The 20,558-nt window shown below is 38.5% G+C and overlaps 1 protein-coding gene across 10 annotated transcripts in view; it reads right to left on the bottom strand.

Annotated features, from left to right (window-relative positions):
* The window catches only part of TRPM3 (transient receptor potential cation channel subfamily M member 3), a 319,398-nt gene that overhangs the window by 201,469 nt on the left and 97,371 nt on the right, over positions 1-20,558 (bottom strand). For 4 of the 10 annotated variants that reach the window (XM_087886149.1, XM_087886150.1, XM_034410257.3 and 1 more), the window contains exon 1: positions 171-357. The exons of the other annotated variants lie outside the window; for them this stretch is intronic. In XM_087886149.1, coding sequence (XP_087742275.1) covers positions 171-260 — 90 coding nt within the window. In that variant the 5' untranslated portion in view covers positions 261-357. Of the gene's footprint in view, positions 1-170; positions 358-20,558 lie in introns of those variants that run through there. 10 annotated transcript variants of the gene reach the window in all.

Below are 20,558 nucleotides of genomic sequence, written 5' to 3'. Positions count from 1 at the left end.
AAGTCTACAAATGCACTTTTCTTACCTATATATGAGCAACAGAATATCTCCACTGATTGAAAAAAAGCAGCATTACTGCAAAAAGTAATTTTGGATTTGTACTATAATTGCAGCATGGGAAACAGTTAACAACATAATCACAATCGTAAAACACAGTGATTTCACAGTACCTTAAGTAGTCTGACAGATGGGAGAAAGGCAGCATGGCAGAGCTTCCGAATGGTCCAATTTAGTGGTCGGGGAGCATCACTTTGACTCATGACCCTCAAATATTCCACTGGAATAATGAAACACAAACCTTACCAATGTCTAAAAAACAAATGCTCTTCCACTGGGCTGAAATTCCATGTCCATTAGGGGTCCACACCTGCAATTCCATTAGCCAGATGTCTCTTTTAACTTGACTGAAAATCTGACAAAGTGCTTTAGCCACTGATTTGCTTTAGCCACTGATCCTCCGTAAGAAAACACCTTCCCAGCTTGGATTGGTTGTGCTCATGCATACCAAATGTGTTGAATGAGAGCAATCAGACTGCTTGCTGCTGCTCAGGGGAGGGCTGCACCGTATTACAGAGAAAGGGACAGCATGCTCTAAAAAAATGCCTGCAGTAGAGCTGTGTGCTCATTCTTGCTCCTTTCCTTTAGAGCACAAGCATTCTCTTTTTGCTTGCTTTTTATCACGGGAAACTAGCAACAAAATATATCAAGCAATCCAGCGAACAAGTAGACTCCAATTTCTCCTGTGGAGCATAAGTGAAGATAAAAAGCTTTCAAGGAAAAGGGAGGGGTTTAATGACGATAATGAGAAGAGCTAGCTAGCTCTGAAATGGTTAAAAATAATCACTCTTTGATGAACTGTGTCTGATTTTAAGAATTTTAATTTAAAATCATAATAGTTGTGTGGCAATGCATACATTTTATTATTAGCAAATGAACGGGGATGCCCTCTGACAAGCTGCCAATTTTACTTAAAAAATATAACTGAAAATCATTTGCATTTCTTTTTCTTTCTTTGCTAAATAAACCACATGAGGTCTCACAGATCAATAAGTAGCATAAGATTAGAACCCTTCAGTTTAAAGGATGAACTAAAAACACAAGGAAGTATCAATTTTCATGTATATCTCAGAAAAAAGGAACTATAACTCTGTTACAACCGATGTAACCATGAACATTGGATTAGGGTAGCCTCCTGCTTCCTTGGTGTGTGAATTTTTATTCCTTCTTTCATGAAGAGGGGAATGGCTGTACTTAAAAAAATGTGGCTTTTCTTTTCAATGCCGTATACACACTACACTGCCTTTAAAGAGGTTAAGCCTTTAAAAGTGTCAAATGTGATTATGGCTATATGAACTTGAAAGGAGCATTCAACTGTTATGAGTTTGGAGGAGGTTGATTAAGGTAAACCCAAAGGATTCCTTTTTCCCATAAAACTTGACCTAATTTCTTGTGTCCAAGATGTCTGTAAATTGAACTACCAAAATAGGTAGTCAGAGACAATGCCTCCTAACATCAAAGGGGCGAGTGACAGATGTCATTGTGTTTTAATAGCCCAAGATGAAAGGTGGAGGCTGAGAAGATATTGAAATTACTTCATCTTACTTTGTCCCAGGGGTCAAGAAGAATTGTCATTTTTTTGATCACCCTGTAATGGAAGTAACATGCAAAATGCTGTGGATATATCTACAAATCTGGTGTGGAAGATTAATCTTTGGAGTATCAATGCAATAAATGCCTCACCTTATTTTCTTCTGTACTGTATATATCTGTAAGCAAACATTATATCACAGAATCAACATCATTCCTCAGAGACTTTCTTCTAAAGAAACCAAGTCTCAATTTAGAGCTGATACCTCTGAAACTCCTCATTGCTAGGAAGCAAGGCTTATATGCATAACACAGTATTAAATGATATCTTAAAGAAAAAATGCAATTAAACTTTTCAAGATATTGGGTTATTATTAAGATGCTACAGGCACAATACCCAGCCAACAACAAGCACAGTTGTCATTCTACTTAAACATATGTAAATGTTCCATTTATAGAATGCTTTAGGCCACATTTTTTAAAAAATACTGCAAGGAGAGGAAGATAAAGCCAAGACTATCAATAGCTGCTAACCATTGCAGCTAGATTATTTTTAATATAGCTCTAATAATAGATGCTGGGAACACAACTGAAATATTTTTCACCTACAAAAAGGCATCTGGTTCACCACAGCAGGAATGGAGTATGGGATTTTACAGGTTTGTTGATCCAACAATGATTTCAACTATCCCACACAGGTTCATCTTTCTATGAACCCAGAAATCCTTAATTATTTTATGATCTTCAGTGAATACATCAAATCTAAAGAAAACTTGGAATAGTATGGTATCATATTTGTCATTTATAACATTTTTTTCTTTATTAATAATGATGTCTTCTGTGTCCATTAATATCAGTTGTTTCATTTTTCATTTAAGAAGGTTTCAGGATTGTAATAAAATAAAACATCAAACATTAGTAGATAAAATCACTACAATAGAATTTAATATTCGTCCCCAGAAACTGAATAATCCATTACTTTAAAACAAATATTTTATATCAAAATTACAATCTATCTATCTATCTATATATATATATATAAAAGCGAAAACCACTCACACATTAATCATGAAATCTCCAGAACCGTAAAGCCTACAAACTTGAAATTTGCCATGTATGTACCTTTTGGCTTCTAGGTGCTCACTAAAAAAGGATTTTTTGAAATAAACATCAGAGCATTAGTATTTCCTATATTATTATAACACGCTCTGATGCTAATTAGTTAGACGTTCTACTCCCCCTCCCAACTTGAAAATAACTCTGGAGAGAATGGGATAGCATAAGACAGGCTTCTATGGGGCAAGCCTCATGGAGAGAAGGGGCTAGAAAGCCTGAGGGAAAGAAGGGGGTAGGAGACGTTTCTGTGGGGCAAGGCTGAGGGAGAGAAGTGGATAGGATAGAGGAGGATTCAAGCTGTAAGTGTCAATTTATCAAGCCCGATCACATAGTTTCATAGCGAAGCACAGGGATCCAGCTAGTACATTTATATATAGTTTTAATACTTTAACCAGTCTTACAAAGGGCAACCAAAGGGGGGGAGAGATTAAACACTTTTTAAAATGTTGATAGATTACAGATAATTTTTTGTAGAAGTTAATTCTACAAGACTAGGGCCAGTGATAGATGCGATGTAGCTATTTAGTATAAGGAGATACCAGCTGGTGCTTGCAAAGTGACTGAGTTCAACCCAGAGGGATGTGAGTTATAAGTCGATTTTTCAAACAACTAGTACGCTCATAAACAAAGCTTATGTTTACATTAAATGGACCCAATAAACAATTTAAAATCATGTAGAAAGAAACTGAAGGGGGAAAAAATTAACAGCACATCCACAACACCCACACTCAAAACAGAATATCTATTTTCAAGTTGGCAGATACAGAAGGACAAATACAGTGAAAATTAAAATGTGTGAAACATACTATTTTTATTTATTAAAACAATCTATAACGTTTCTGCAAACACTTTAGCACTATAATAATCTGACAAGGCAACATCAATGAGTTTACAGTTTTCTTATTCCCAGCATAGTCATAATGTTGACTGCAGGTGCCTTTAGGGAAATGAGGAAAACAGGATAAGCTTAAAGCAAGGGTACTGTATGTTCTTACTAGTAAGCTCTTACTTTTGAGCTCGCAAGCAAATCAGCTCCTATACTTATCCCCCAAACATTCCCATGAAATTCTGTATTAATATGCAATACCCTACATCTTACAGATTTCCTTAATCAAACAAAAATAATCTTGCTGTATTTAAAAAAAAAAACCCAAGTAGTTACATAACACACATCTAATGCCCCTATTTGATAAAATAATTACTATAATTTTGGTCATGGTGCAGTGGTCGATTGCCCCCGGTTCGGAACGGTTCGCAAGAAACGGTAGTAAAACTGGCGGGAGGCCCCACCCACTGCCCCGGATGTCATCATCTGCGATCTGCGCATGCACAAGGCGTGCACGCGATCCCGTTGCGACCTGATAGTAAAGGTAAGTAGAACCCACCCTTGTCATGGTGGATGGTGGTGGAATTGAGGAGACTGTTTTGCACATCTGGATGATAATGACCTTGGTTAAACATTGTCAATTCTTTTTTTTTATTGTATTTGAACATTCTCTGATTGCATTGTAATATGAATTTTTCCAGGATTTCTCTCTCTCTCTCCCCCCCCCTCTCTGTGTATGTATATGTATATGTAACCAATTTAATAGGGTTTATAAGCCAAGCTACTTGAAGAATAATGGTGATTTTGATAAATACTATCACAAATCCCATTGGAGAAAGAAACAGACTTTTGGTTATGTTAACACGACAGAAAGAAGAAACAAGGTACAGAATAGAGGAGTAATTACTTCAGTTATAACTATTCTTGTTAAATCCTCAAGGATTCAGCTGTAACCAATTTTACTATACTCTTGAAAGTCATTTTTGTGCTTTAGAAATTACATCCAGCATTAAAATTACCAAACAGTTAGCATTCACAATTGGCAGTCTTTTACTGTTAAACAACACTTTTTCCTCAGAAATAAGTAGAATAAACTTGTATTTAAATTCAGTTAATTCAGATATAATTCTATGGATTACTATTATAAAGAGAGAAAAAAGAAAAGTAAAATACTTTGTTCATGTGAGAGAGAGCATATTCACCGGGGATAGACCTGTTTAAAAAACCTGGGAGGAAATCTGGAAAATGCCACTTATATTAACAAGCAAATAATTTTTTGCTAAATTCTTATGTAATATTGTCAAAGAATGATATGCTATACGCAAGTGATATCATAAAAGGCTATACATGTAGTCCTAGACTTACAACAGTTGATTTAGTGACTATTCGAAGTTACAACGGCACTGAAAAAGTGACATGGCCATTTTTCATTCTTAAAACCATTTCAGCATCCCCATGGTCATGTGATTTACATTCAAATGTTTGACAACTGGTTCATATTTATGATGGTTGCAATGTCCCAGGATCATGTGATCACCTTTTGCGACCTTCTAACAAGCAAAGTCAACGGGGAAGCCAGATTCACTTAACAACCGTGTTACTAATTTAACAACTGCAGTGATTCACTTAACAAATGTGGCCAGAAAAGTCATAAAATGGGGCAAAACTCACTTAACAAATGTTTCACTTAGCAACATAAATTCTCGGCTCAATTGTGGTCGTAAGTTGAAGAGTACCTGTACAGAGATTTCTCTTCAAAGATCTCAAAAGAAGTAACATACAAGAATATTCAGACTTCATATATTTTTTATTCTTACAACAATTAATGCAATGTGGGGTCACTGGGTCAAAATTGTAAGCAAAAGAATGAGAATATAACTTTAAGAGGGATATTTTGAAATAATGTTACATACTTCTGAGCTGAAAATATATAGTGCAACTGCTTTGGAAAACAACAGAAGGGTATGCCTAGTACATGAAAATTGTGGAAATTTGGTGATTTTGGGAAACAATGCTATGATTTTTGGCCATTTTGTCAGCTATGTGGAGATGGTCAAAAGTGTGGCTGGAACCTCCCAGGGGCTAAAGGTCCCCATTTCCATTCTTAGCCTTAGATGATAGCCTTAATCTGGAAAAAGAAAACAGATGGAAAATATTTAACACTACTCTTTTCTATGATGTCAAATTCCCAGTAAGTCTACTACAATCTTCCCGAACATTTAGCAAATTATTTCATAACATATTATTTCTTTGTAAATGAAATAAGGAATTTGGCTTCTTTTATGCTAACCCACAATGATATCAGTATTTACACTTTTTTTGGTATTTATAACGCGAAGTCAATGTTGATACATTTTGGTGTGACTACAGAATTTGTCTAAAAAGCAGCCAACTTGTATTTTAGATGACTACTCCTAACACACAATAAGTAGGAAAAAGTTGAAATGTAGACAAAAATATTGAGCACTGGCCAGTTTCTAGAAGCGCATGGGTAGTCTATCCATTTTTGAAAGGCAGTTTTACTAGTGAAAATTGATGCAATATATTCTATTTGGAAAGGATTTCACGATTTTTTTTAAAATTGAGGGATTTTTAATTTGAATTTTTTGAATATTGTTTAATACTTGCTAGATTGGTAATATGCCCAGTTGTTTATATTTTTTGTTTTCTTTGTTCCTAAGTATGTTTGTTCACTCTTTACCTTTGTTTATAGTTCTTTCTTTTTTTTTGTATATCAATTTAAAGTTGGTCTTGCGTACAAAAAAGGTGCAAGTGCACTTCTATATGCTTATAAATGTATGTATGTACCTGCCGAAAGCCAAAGAAGAGGAGGAGCAGGATTGGGAGAAAAAAAACATACTAACACAACCAAATAAAATTATTTGTTTATAGTTTACTGTGAGGTGAGCCATTCACATGAATTCTTCTACAGTTTTACAAACAACACTTTCTCTCATGGAAATATGAAAGAATATACACATGCACACAAACACATGGATTTCCCTTATTCCTTCTAGTAGATACAGCAAAAAAGATGGGAACCCCCTCCCCCGATGGAGGTACGGTAGGTTAAGCATACTAATGAAGGTTATCAAAATCATGAAATATATAAAAAAGCAGACATGCATAAACAATGTGACATAACTAGAAACATCAGTTTATTAGGTCACTAATAAATAGGACACAAAAATAAGCACTCTAACTACAGAACTGAACCAAAACAAATTCAATGCTCTATAATGCTCATCTATATAATTATAAAAATCTAATTGGCACAAGAAAAATGTAAGAATGAATAAAGAAAGAGTATAAACATTGTGCAAACTTTCCATATATTTCAGGATCATCAATAGAATAAGAAAAATACTGGATAATGTATAGAGTATAAAGTAAAATTTGGGCTGGTGGACAAAATAAAGTGCCTATTCTCTAACAAGGATATAGTACCAAAAAGTAAAAAACATGGAAATATGTAATTTGTGAGTGTGGGGACATTTACGTTGGACTTAAGGGGACATTATGTAGAATGCAAAATTAAACAATGTGAAAAGAACAAGATAATATACAAAGACATGATATCTATTTCTGATATTCAAATTCTTCAGATTTCAAATTCTTCAGAAACCAGCAGTGTGCCTAACAAAACACCAGCACGTATTCATTCTCACAAATGTATTACTCATTACTTAGAAGTAGTTTTATCAATAAACAGCAGCCACGAAAATCTACATTCTGCAAGGAAATCTTTAAAAAAAGCACTTGGCAGTAATATAGACTCTTTTGTCAGGATGTTTTATTACTGGGAATATTTCCAGTCATATCTTCCTCTGAATGAGGCTTTTTACCCTAAGCAATTACACCAGTGCAAAATATACATTATCTGGATTGTTCCTTGCCTGTTCAGAAGTATTTTGGCCATTTAGGCACCACAATCCCAGTAAACTGGATTGCTTTGTGGCAGATCTTTTCCTATATAACTGAACAGTTTCACAAAATGATTCTTAGGAAATTTTCCATAGACTCCTTATTTGTTACTTAAGGCATTATTTGGTTCTTTATTACTATGATGCATTTGGGAGATATAGTTTAAAGATTAGATTTCATGTTTAAGCTAATGATTAAATATAAAGTTTCCCTTGATCTGAATTTGACATTTTGTGACTACATGAAAAGAGCTGTGTAGCTTCCTTGGTAATAATATGGAAGATACTTGCAAATATCTTCTTTTAAAATGGTTTCTAGATTTCCCACCCTAATGTGCAGCCCTAGGATTTCCTGCTCTATACCTGCACTCAGAATGTAAACATACGCAGAATGTTTTTTGTTATTATTGTTGTTGTATACATTATTTGTTCCTCCATAAAGACCTTATAGTTTAAATATGATCTATCAAAATTACAGTTAAAAGGATTAAAATGTTATCTTAGTATAGTAAAAATATAGTTGGAGATATGGATTGGGAGACATATCGATCTAGACTTACTTAGAAATTCATGGCCAATGTAATATTTTTTTTAAAAAGAGAGAAACTAAAAATAGTTAAACTTATAAATTTATTATAAGGTATGCTTCCTCCTGTTTGTATCCATGACAACACAGATTTGTTTTCTGGAACACTAGATAATTACTTCAATATAGCATACATAAAATTAAACAGTTATCCTTGTTATCCTTGTTATCCCCTAGAAATATTAGAGGTACACATTTTGACATCATCCGAAATATGCATATTATAAAGGTGTATATAAAAGCATCAAGAGCTGAAATTATGTGATCATGAAATGGGAAACCCTTTTAAAAAAGAATAAAAATTGGGAAATATACAAAGTGATAGACTTTTACTGTTAATTGAAATCTCTTTCTGTGTTTCTTATTTCAAATAATCCTTGAATAAGGTGATACTCTAACAAATAGGGCAGCAGCACAATAGTTGTATTGTGATTTTGTTTTGGAGTGAAGCAGTTGTGATTGCCTTAGTAACAATCTTTAAGTAGGCCAGGATAGTTAACTTGACAGTGACACTTTGAAAATCAGCATTGGAAGAATCTGCCTTCCCTCATACATGGAGCAAAAATGTAGTACAGATTAGTCAAATTGTAAACAAATTTGTAGTTTTTATTTTCTTGAGTATAAAGATAGTCATTGCCCTTATTATTACTCTGATTAATTTTGATAGCCCTATACAGAACACTGTTAAAATATTCCATAGATATTTTTCTAAATTATATTTTGCAAACTCTTAATATGCAATACAGTCTATGATGGTAATTTTAATTTAATCCAAGATCCTCAATTAAATAGGAATATTCCATCTTTTTTCCTTCACCTCAGCCTATCGCTTCTTCTTAAAACTGTATTGCAATACAATAAAAATGTATTTCAATTTCACATATTGTAATTTAATAGATATTCCATATTCTCTAATTATATATATATTATTTTCTCATGTATTAAAATTGTTTTAGAATAGAATTTTTAAATTTTGCTTGCTTTGACAGGTTTTTTTGTACATCACACACTCACCCCATTGAAGTCAAAGCCCATAAGAGAGGTAGTCCTTGCTTAATGACCCTAATTGGGACAGGAATTTCCTTTGTTAAGTAATGCAGACATTAGGCAAAACATCACATGATTGACTGCTTACAGACAGTGCAATCATAAATGCAACTGCAATAGATGTTACTTTAAAGACCAGTTGTAAAAACCATTCATTCAATACCACTGTAACTTAGAACAGTTGCTGAACATCATTAAGCAAGGACCACCTATACTCTGTAATTTAAAAATGAATAATTTCACAAGATATTGAAATACTTCTCTCACAAGAGAAGCTTGCTTTGAAAAAAATTATTTTAAAAATGGGTTTTGCCAAATATGTTAACATTTTTTGATGCATTTGAACCATTTATATGTGCATTATTATGGCTTCAGCAAAAAAGACTTTAAAGTTTTAAATCTTGCAGAGCAAGAAAAGACAAAAACTCTAGAAATTCCTCCGTTGAATTTTACCTAAAACCTCGAGGTAACCTGCAATATGTGAGCCAATTCATTCCTCTGTATCCTGAGGAATGAAAGATAATTCCCAAGTATTTAAAGCACTTTATTTGGTCAATATTATTGGAAATTATGAATTTTAGGTCTTTTATTGGTCAGAATTTTTGATAATTTATCATCAATTTTTCTTTTTCACATTATTGAGCAAAGGTTCTAAGAATTCTTTGCATCTCTATCAGAGACAGTGATATAATAACCATATTGTCAACATGAGAACCAATAGGTATTTATCAGCTAGTTTTGGCAGGTAAAAATTTCCTTTATTGAGATGTTATGTAATTAAGTTTATGTAAAAATTAAATATTATATTATTACTACACACACACACACACACACACACACACACACACACACACGCAGTAGTGGCCAAAATTGTGGAAACCTTTTGGGAAAAGTGTATTTTTGAGGTTTGATGGCTAATAACACCACTTTTTGTTGCCTGGCACGCACGGCATTGCCCGTTCCTCTTCTGGGTTTCTGGCGCGCATGCACACATGATGATCAGCTGGCCTTTGTGCGTGTGGCAGTACCCGAAACCCGAAAAGCTGGTCTGTGAGCAGGGAATGGGGCTTCCCGGAACTTCGGAATTGGGAGTGTCCAGAAAGAAGAAGGATCAATGAGGATTCTCCTTTCTGCAGCATCATCGGTCTCCAGGCAGAGTCTCCCTTGAATTCACCCACTGGAGGAGAGAGTTCCACGCAGAGAAGAAGCCCAAGTTGGTTATTCTGACCAAAATTCCCCTTCCCACTTTCTCCGCTTCTCTCTCTCCACAGAACTGTCTCTCCTCCTTCAGGTTAAGTCCCAAAGGAGACCGATGACACTCAAGCAGGGAGATTTCTCATTAGTGATGCCCCTTGTTCTGGCCCCTCCCATCTCAAAAGTCCAAGATAAAGACTTCCTATCCCAATGCAGAACTGCGGATTCCTCCTCTGGGGCTGGAAGCATCTGGCCGGACATACATGTGTGTGAGCATACACGCCGTGAGCATGTGGGCCGCCAGGTGATTGGTGCATGTGCAGCAGTAACTGGAAGACTTGCTGGCCGGCATGCATGCGCTTGCTGAAAACCTTATCTGGCGCATGTATTTATTTATTTATTTATTTATTTATTTATTTATTTATTTATTTATTCAACTTGTATGCCGCCTTTCTCCAAAGACTCAAGGTGGCTTACAATGCATTTAAAAACCATATATAAAACATTAAAAGTTAAACCATTAAAAACAATTAAAACTCATTCACACCATTCATGGCTGGATCTCGCCAGATCGCAACAGTGAGATCAACAGCCCCAGCGGAAGAGCCAGGTCTTCACTGCTTTTCGGAAGGCCAATAGGGTGGGGATGGTTCGGACCTCAGGAGGTAACTGGTTCCAAAAAGCTGGGACAGCCACAGAGAAGGCCCTCCCCCACAGGCCCGTCAGGCGGCATTGTTTAGCTGATGGGACCCTGAGGAGACCAACTCTGTGGGATCTTATTGGTCGCTGGGAGCTATGCGGTAGAAGGCGGTCTCGAAGATACCCTGGCCCTGAGCCATGTAGGGCTTTAAAAATAATAACCAACACCTTGAATTGTGACTGGAGACCAATAGGGAGCCAGTGCAGCTCGCGGAGAGTTGGTGTAATGTGGGTGTACCTAGGTGCACCCACGACAGCTCTCGTGGCTGCGTTCTGGACCAACTGTAGTCTCCAAACACTTTTCAAGGGTAGCCCCATGTAGAAGAGTGTGTTGCAATAATCTAACCATGAGGTGACAAGGACATGAGTGACTGTGAGGAGAGCCTCCTGATCCAAGTAGGGTCGCAATTGGTGCACCAGGCAAACCTGTGCAAAGGTTCCCCAAGCCACAGCTGACAGATGTTGCTCTAATCTTAGCTGTGAGTCTAGGAGGACACCCAAATTGCGAGCCCGTTCTGAGGGGGGCAATTTCTCCCCCCCCGAACCAAGGATGGAAAATCAGCATGGTCTTTAGGAGGCAATACCCACAGCCACTCGGTCTTGTCTGGGTTAAGTCTGAGCCTGTTGACTCCCATCCAGACCCTCACAGCCTCTAGGCACCGACACATCACATCCACCACCTGACTTGACGCGGGGTAGAGATATACAGCTGGGTATCATCAGCGTATTGCTGATACCTCACCCCGTATCGTCGGATGATCTCACCCAGCAGCTTCATGTAGATGTTAAATAGGAGGGAAGAGAGGACCGAGCCCTGAGGCACCCCGCAAAAGAGGCGCCTAGGGGTCGACCTCTGTCCTCCTTCCAACACCGACTGTGACCGACCAGAGAGATAGGAGAACCACCGTAACACGGTGCCTCCCACTCCCAACTCCCTTAATCATCCCAGAATGATACCATGGTCAATGGTATCGAAAGCTGCTGAGAGGTCAAGTAGCACCAAGATGTATGCCCCCTGGGCAGGTCCTCTTCCTGGTCGTGGCCTTGATGAGTGTACACACCAGTGATGGGTTGCCCCTGGTTCACACCGGTTTTATAGAACCGGTAGTAAAACCGGTGGGAGGCTCCGCCCACTGACCCCGACATCATCAGAATGCTTCTGCGCATGCACAGAAGAGTGCACGCAAGTGAGCGAACCGGTAGTAAAGGTAAGTAGAACCCACCGCTGTACGCACGTGCATGAAGTGCTCCCTTTTTGGCACTTGGTGCCCTTCGCGTGCATGCACACTCCCTTTTCAGCACTTGGTGTAATATTCACTCCAGCTACAGGTAGCCATCCACCCGAAAAAGCCTGCAGTCCACTCTGGTAAGCCTGGCTGCACATGTGCTTAAATAGAGCCAGGGGTAGGGCTTAATTTTAATGCATGTGCACAAAACAGTGCTTGGCCTTCTTTTTGGGGTGGATCATGTTTTAGGAGCAACACAGTATTTCCTGGCCTAGATGTAATAGCACCTATCTTATTAGTTGTCTGTAATAAAACATTTAATCTTTTTGTAATTCCCTCAATTGTTTTATGAGATATATCATACATTAAAATCTAAAAAAACTGCAATTGTCATTTAAGCTATAGATCAATATCTTTTAAAATATGGAAGCAAATAATGTATGCATCTCAGTTTGGATTTATAAAACTAGACAGCATTTGATAATATTCATCATGAGGTGAAGCTGATAGTAAAAAAACAGCTCGCAGAGCACCCCGCACCCTGTTTTGGCTTCCAGGTTGGTGCAGGAGTCTTCCAGGCCCAAAACAGGGTGCGGGGGGCATGCTCGTGTGAACCCCCAAAATGCAATGTGAGTGCCCCCTCACATGCACCCATGCCTATGTCCCTGCGCTTGCGCGTGCACGTCCCCACATGTGCCCTGCCCCCTCCCTGCACATGCATGGCAGAGACCCGAAGACCAGCTGGCCAGCAGGAGGTGTGCACACATGCGCAGTGGAGCTGGGCTGGAGTGACAGCTGGCATGCCAGCAGAAAGGGCTCTGCGTGCCACCTGTGGCAGGTGTGCCATAGGTTCGCCATCACGGCCCTATAGGCTTCCATGGCTGAGAGTGAGTTGGTTCCTGGATCTTCCTTGATAATTCTGCATGCTTTATTGACCTGATCCTATCATGTATTTATTAATTCTTTTAGCACCTATTATCATGCCAATTTCCAATCTAATGCTTAACATGAAAGTTGTAATGCCTTCATCTCTTTCATCAAACTCAGTTCCTAGATGGATCATTCCGTTTTCTTGGCCAAAAAACAGAACTAGTTTTGCTGTTGCCATCTTGCAGGATAAAATCTGATTATTCACTTTATTCTCCAGTCCTGGTCATTCCTGAGAGTTTATCACCCCAAAAAATAACTTGATCTAATCCTGTTTAGTTTTCTGAGACCAGCCAAAGTTCACTAGGCGGTAAATTATCTCTAATGAAAATTTGTTGAAAAATAGTTAATCCTTTTGTCTAGTATATGGGCCGAGATGATTTGACCCAAGTTGACCCAATAATATTTTGCCCTGTTTCATAGGTAATGGCACAATTGATTCTGTTTCAGACAGTAGATTATTATGACTAAAATTACACTCTGCTATTTTTAAAAAACTTGAAAATATGATAAAGAAACATGACAATTAACTATAAAGTGATAAAAAAGGCATGTCCTATATCAGAAGTTTAAATGTCAATATAAATGTCTATCATTGATATTTTTATAGAATTTAGATATGATGAAAAACAAAAGTAGAAGTGAAACAGCAGCAGTAAAATATAGTTAAAAACCTTTCTACAATAAACTGAGGGTAGATTAAATCCTTTCATCCCAAACTCTCCTTCAGAATGTTTTGTCCTTTCTCAGTTTTATTTTAAAAAGTCTTGCAAGACTTAGGCTCTTCCTCTTCTCTGAAAGTGGAAAAGTACTAAAGCCTTTACAAATAAAAATGAAAGACCTGGATTCCTAGAAGGGCATCCATCCTTTGCTAATTAATTTTATTTTCTGCTAATTCAATTAGCAAGAACAAAAAAGAAGAAAAATTGACAGCTGTATCAGACAAATATCTCTTTTATGAATGTTTCCTTGTATGTAAAGAAAAGAATGTTAACATCTTGCAATAATTAGTAGCCATATTATTGCTGCTCAGCAATGACAGTACTATCCAATGATCTTTCATTTCTTTTTTTCTAAAAAAAGATTTTTACACACTTAGTAGGCATTGACAAGCTATGGACAAATCCTGTATTCCTACACAATTTCTCATATTAGAGTTTATATTCAACACAAAAAAGCTGGAAAAATGAAGCAATTTTTCCATATTGCTTTTTCAGATGAAAGTGGAAAAAAGTAAAAATGAAAAAAGAAGAAATGTATTCAACAGGCTTTATTATTCTGACATTTAAAAGATCAATAGTAAGAACATACATTATCTTCCCAAGGTTAAAGTTAAGAAGAATATGCATTAAATACCTTGTCCTTATAGCCATAGGACAATTTCTTTCTCTAAGAAATTGTCTCATTTTTCTGCCATTTTTTAAATTTGGCACAAAATAGAATTATGTAGAAATGTTCATTATCATTTATAGTCTAAAAACTATAGACCTGAAATATTTTGCTCTAATTTCAAACAGCCATTCCCACTACAGTTTTATGGCTAGAGGGTCCAACCTTCTGTTTCTCATGAGATCAATATGATGCTTCAAGGTCAGAACTTTTTACCCTTAGAATATTTTACAGAGCTTTAATATTCATAATATTCATACTTTATAGCTTAACCCTATGGCTATTTATTTAAAATTAAACCAATTCATCTCCAGTAAAATACCTAGAATCTTTGGCAGAAAACTTGTCACACTTGATCCTTAAATTAAGTTCTTCACAAGCCAGCTGTGGAGCCAAATTTTAAGGAATTAATATAAGTAACCTGAGCTTGAAGGAATTTAGATATTTAAAATAGATACAGCAGGGAAGCAGAAAAGTGGAACATGTAAATCTTCTAAAATGTAATATACTTCAGCTGATCTGAAAAAAAGTTTTATCACTCCATTCTGAAATTGCAGTTAAAACAGTACATATAATGTGATATATATCAGTGTGCCTGAGCTGGAAAAGACTGCTGATTTGGTTTGAGATTTTTAAGGCTTTCTTTAAATTGAGTAGATCCAGGAGAAAAAGATGGCGGAGTAGCATTATGTTGAAGCAGTATGCCAATGAACTGCAGGGGGAGAAGTTTTCATCAACATAATCAATGTAGAATTATCAATTAGTTACATTTAACAAGGCTGCCTGTTCCAACAGACCTTGTGCAGCTTACAACAAGAAATACAATTTAAACAATTTAAAACATAAATTGCAGCCCCTATTAACAATCTTCTGGAATGCCAAAAGAGTAGGCATCATATTACAACCATTAGTTTAGCAACTGTAAAGTTACAACACACGAGGGGTGAAATCTAAATTTTTTTGCTACCGGTTCTGTGGGCATGGCTTGGCTTGGTGTGGCGTGGCTTGGTGGTCATGTGACTGGGTGGGCGTGGCCAGTTTGATGTCATTCATGTCACTCTGCTGTGCATGGGGCACTTGGAGAGAGCGAGCAAGACAGCTTTCCAACCTCTGTTTTTGTGTGTGTGTGTGTGTGTGTGTGTGTGTGTGTGTGTGTGTGTGTGTGTGTGTGTAGGGAGGGAGGGAGGGAGGGAGCGATCTAAAGCCGAGGCACCCAAACTTCTGGCAGCGGTGGGGCAGCTTCTGAGCAGCCAACTCCACCTGACCTACTCCCTGAGTCTCGCTGTTCTCCTGCCCCCCCCAGCTCAAGCAGCGGCTTCCCTGCTCAGCCCCAAGAAGCTATGCATCCATGGTGCCCGCACCAGCATCCTGAGAGAGCAGAGAAGATCATCGCTTGCAAGCAGACAAGCAGAGGTAGCAAGCGTATGCCGTGCTGTGGGAAAAATGAGAGGTCCTGTTGTCTCGCAGAGCCTGCCGCTGCTTGAGCGGGGAGGGGGGGCAGGAGAACGGTGAGACTCAGGGAGTAGGTCAGGTGGAGCTGGCTGCTCAGAAGCTGCCCCACCGCTGCCAGAAGTTTGGGTGCCTCGGCTTCAGATCGCTCGCTCGCTCCCTCCCTCCCTCACACACACACACACACACACAGAGGTTGGAGAGCTCTCTTGCTCGCTCACTCTCCAAAAGTCCCATGCACAGCCCATTTGAGGAAAGGGCACGGACGGCTGGGCGTGTTTGGCTGCAGAAGGAGGTGCAGCGCAATGGGATTGTTTTGTTCACCGAGGTGGTGCTTTGGGAGGGCAGGCAGACGTCTGCAGCTGACAACTATAATGAATATGTCCACCTGCCCTCCCGAAGCACCATCGCGAATAAAACAACTCCATTGCTGTGGATGCATAGCTTGTCGAGGCTGAGCAGGGAAGCCACTGCTTGAGTGGGGAGGGGGGGGCAGTAAGCTGCTAGCTCCTTCCCCGCAGCCCTGCCATGCTTGCCTGCCTTTCTCGTGGACTTCTGCTCGCCTGCCTTCGCAAGCTGGCCACCGGGACGCCAGGAAGGCAGCATGGAAGGCAAGCAAGCATGGCAGGACTGCGGGCCGTGGATCGGTTCGGGGGCGTGGCCAGCCAGCCATTGCTCCTGGTTCAGCGAACTAGCCTCAATCTCCGCTACCTACTCACCCGAACCAGTCTGAACCGGGAGCATTTCACCCCTGCAACACACTGAAAAAATGACGCATAACCTTTCCTCGCACTTACAACTATTGCACATCGTCATGGTCACATAATCAAAAATTTGAATGCTTGGCAACCAGAATGTATTTAGGATGGCTGCAGTACCCCGGATTCATGAGATTGTCATTTGCACCTTCCCAGCCGGCTGTCGACAAGCTAAATCCATGGAGGAAGCCAGATATGCTTAACAATTGCAATGATCCACTTAACAACTGTGGCAAAAAAAGTCATAAAATTTAGCATGACACTTTTAAACACCTCCTTGCGCAGGAAAAGAAATTCTGGTCCCAATTGTGGTCCTGTAAATTTCTGAGGAGATGCTTGTATGATTGTACTCTTCAAATATCTGAATGTTTTTCCTGCAAGCATTGGGAGTAAAATCATTCTCATTTATTGCAGTGGACAGGCCTAGACTTAATGTTAGAGAATGGATTTGATTTAAACATTAAAATAAATGTCCTTATAACTGTTGACTGTAACAACACTCTCCACTGCAAAATTTGTACTGACCAGCAAATTAGATTAGTTAACCTTCCAAATTCTATTACTTTACACCTTCCAAAACTGTATTACTTTACACACACGGGGGGGGGGGGGGGGAGAGAGAGAGAGAGAGAGAGAGAGAGAAATAAATAAATAAATATGAGGCTTTAATCCCATTACATACTTATAAACTTGAAAGTCCAATGGCTTTTGGCAATACTTACTACAGAATAGCCTGAAATGAAGAACATCCCAATTTATTGTGCAAAACAGCTTTAATGTCCTCATTTGTACATCACTTTAAGTTGTTGACAATATGAACGAACCTTAAAGTGAAGATCTATTGGTTTACAAACATTTATTTGTTTGGATGGAAACCATAATCTAAATTCTGTCTTCCCTGGCTTGTTTACCCACTTATATAAGGCTATGAACATAAAAGTCAGTAGCTTCTTTCTAAGCAGTAAAGGCAATCAACAAGAAAGCTGCTCAAAGTATACCTTTTGTTTGAATCCATTCATTATACGTTTGTATGGATACATAATCAAGTCAACAAACAAATTAGTGTGATTACTTGCTAATGTTAAATATACCCAAGAGCTTTGGGGTGGAGGGGGGTTAAAGTAAGATTTTTTTAACCTAATAAAGAAAAAATCTGATGAAAAAAGATAAAAAGATGTTTCAAAATGACATTATTAGCATCATTTTTATGCTTGCCAATACACTGTTCTATTTTCTTAAAACTGGAATAACAGCAAGTGATTTTGTCTTAAGCTATTTCAGAGTACAGAATAAATTGGAATAAACTTTGAAAATGGATTTTCCTCTAAATCAGGATGTCAAACTTGATTTCATTGAGGGCCGCATCAGGGTTGTGTTTGGCCTCAGGGGTGAGGGTGGGGTGGCCAAAGGGCATGGCCAGCTCGACGTCACTCATCGTGACCACCTCCTGCAGCCGTCTGCCGGCAAAAGCGGAGCTCGGAAGGGTTGTGCGCGACGCCCTCTTCCAGGGAAAACAGAGCTCTGTTTTCGCTGGCAGAGGGCTGCAGGAGCCTGTCACAGCTGAAAACGGAGCTTGGTAGGGCTGTGCGCAGCCTCCTGAGCTCCTTTTTCATTGGCAGAGGGCTGCCGGAGGCTGTCACAGCTAAAATAAATTGTCAGAACTTTGCAATTTTATTTCAAGGGAACATTTCAAGGCAACTTTACTCATTCTAAGATAGAACATTCCTATTCCTGATATTTAAGAATTGTTAAGTCACTTTGATTCTAGATTATACAATTTGTATTATTTATATGAACAGCAGTGCATGAAACATTTTGCCTGAAACACTGAAATGATAATACAATACCTTGTCAGCAACATATAGTAAATGAACTGTGAACTATCTCTGTTGTAGTTTTCCCATATTGTACTATACTGGCAAAAATTCTTTGAAGAAATGTCCTGTTATACTCTTTAAAAGAGAATTTCTTGCTATAAAGGCAAGTTAATTAATCTATTTGATTCCCTCCAGTGAGCTGCCTAAGGCCATCATATTTAGGAAGTATGAAAAAATTATTACACTTCTATTTTATTCCCTGCAAGACATTTGGAAGCTAATGTAGGTTTTTGATATTCTGATCAGAATTATTTTATTCAGTCATATATCTTATCAGACAAATATTCATAGTACCTTTAAAATACAAGAGTCTAAATTATAATCAACTGTACCACTTAAAATAAATAAAAATGATCATGTCTCTTTAATTTACTTTGGTTTTTATTGTGTCCTGTTACTGAGGCTTGATCTCAACCTTTTAAAAAACAATTGAGATTTATTGCAGTTTCTGCAGTGTTATAAAAAGCAAAAATCCTCCCCCTCTTTTCCCAAAATTTGACTCATAAAATATTTCAGATAGTTGAGTAACATTAGTGTTACAAAAATAACCTTAGACAAGGAAGAAATCTTAAAATGAAATGCACTGCAGAAGAAATTAAATATTTCTCTGTATTTAGTACATGGGTGTCAAACTCAAGGCCCGCAGGTTGCTTCGATCTGGCCTGCGGGGCTGCCCTGGAAACAGCGAAGGACCGGCCCGCAGTGCCTCTACCAGCGAAAACGGAGCTCAGAAGACCAGTATGTGGCCCTCCCAACCTCCATTTTCACTGGCAGAAGGTTGCAGGAGGCCGTCGCAGCCAAAAACGGAGCTAGAGAGCCCGTTTTCGCTGGCAGAGAGCTCGGGCCTCCACAGGCACCCCCTGACATGAGTGATGTCAAGCCCGCTATGCCCACCCCGGTCCCCTGAGGTCAAACACAACCCTTATGCGGCCCTCAATGAAATCGTGTTTGACACCCCTGATCTAGTACAATCAATCCAAGATCGGAAGATGCGGAGAGACCTGGCCATTAGAATCGCAGAGTTGGACATAACGTAATGGATAACATCATCATTTAGTATAATATAGCTGAGCCCCTGTATATTTACTTAAGTATGCCCTACTGAATTCGATACTTGCCTACATACCCATCATGCTGTTTAATTAGCGATAAGCATTTTTTATCCTTTCTGACTCTGACTCTGTCTCTCTCTCCCTTCCCCTCTTTCTTAGCAGTTAACATATCTAATATTCCTGCCTTTTTCCCCACAATCACAAACCTTATGAGATCAGCTGGGCTGAGAGAGAGTGACTGACCCAAAGTCATCAGCCGACATTCATGCCTAAACTCACTTAGCAACCTAGTCCTTGCTTAATTAACACAATTGGGGCTAGAATCTTGGCACTGACTGAAGTGGTCAAAGAGCCAGTTTGGTCTAATGCAGGGGTCCCCAATTCCCAGGCCACAGCCCATTCAGAACCAGCCCATGCAAGTGGCGGAGAAGCACGCTCACATGCTGCTTGCATGAAACCATTCCCTCTCCTCCCCCACTGGTGCTGGTCTGCAAAGCTGGAAAGGTTGGAAACTGCCTAATGGTTAAGGCACTAGGCTAGAAACAAAAAAGACAGTGAATTCTAATCCCACCTTAAGCATGAAAGCTAGTTGAGTAACCCTCTCAGCCCAACCCATCTCACAGAGTTGTGGGAAAGGATTATTAGGAATGTCTCCCACCATGAGTTATTTATAAAAATAAGAAAGGGGTCATATAAAATAATAAATAAATAAATAAATAAATAAATAAATAAATAAATAAATAAATAAATAAATAAATTCAATTCAATTCAATTCAATTCAATTCAATTCAATTCAATTCAATTCAATAAAAATTGAGACTCTCAGGTGACCATGACCGCTTCATTCAACAACCAGGACTCCCTGTGGCAGTCGTTATGTGATCTCATGGGTCATTAAGCAA

The sequence above is a fragment of the Pantherophis guttatus genome, chromosome 2, assembly GCF_059756535.1.
Source record: "Pantherophis guttatus breed Tessera chromosome 2, ASM5975653v1, whole genome shotgun sequence".
Classification (NCBI taxonomy): Eukaryota; Metazoa; Chordata; class Lepidosauria; order Squamata; family Colubridae; genus Pantherophis; species Pantherophis guttatus.
The sequence above is the reverse complement of the archived record's forward strand: the minus strand, read 5'-3'. Positions and strand labels throughout refer to the sequence as shown.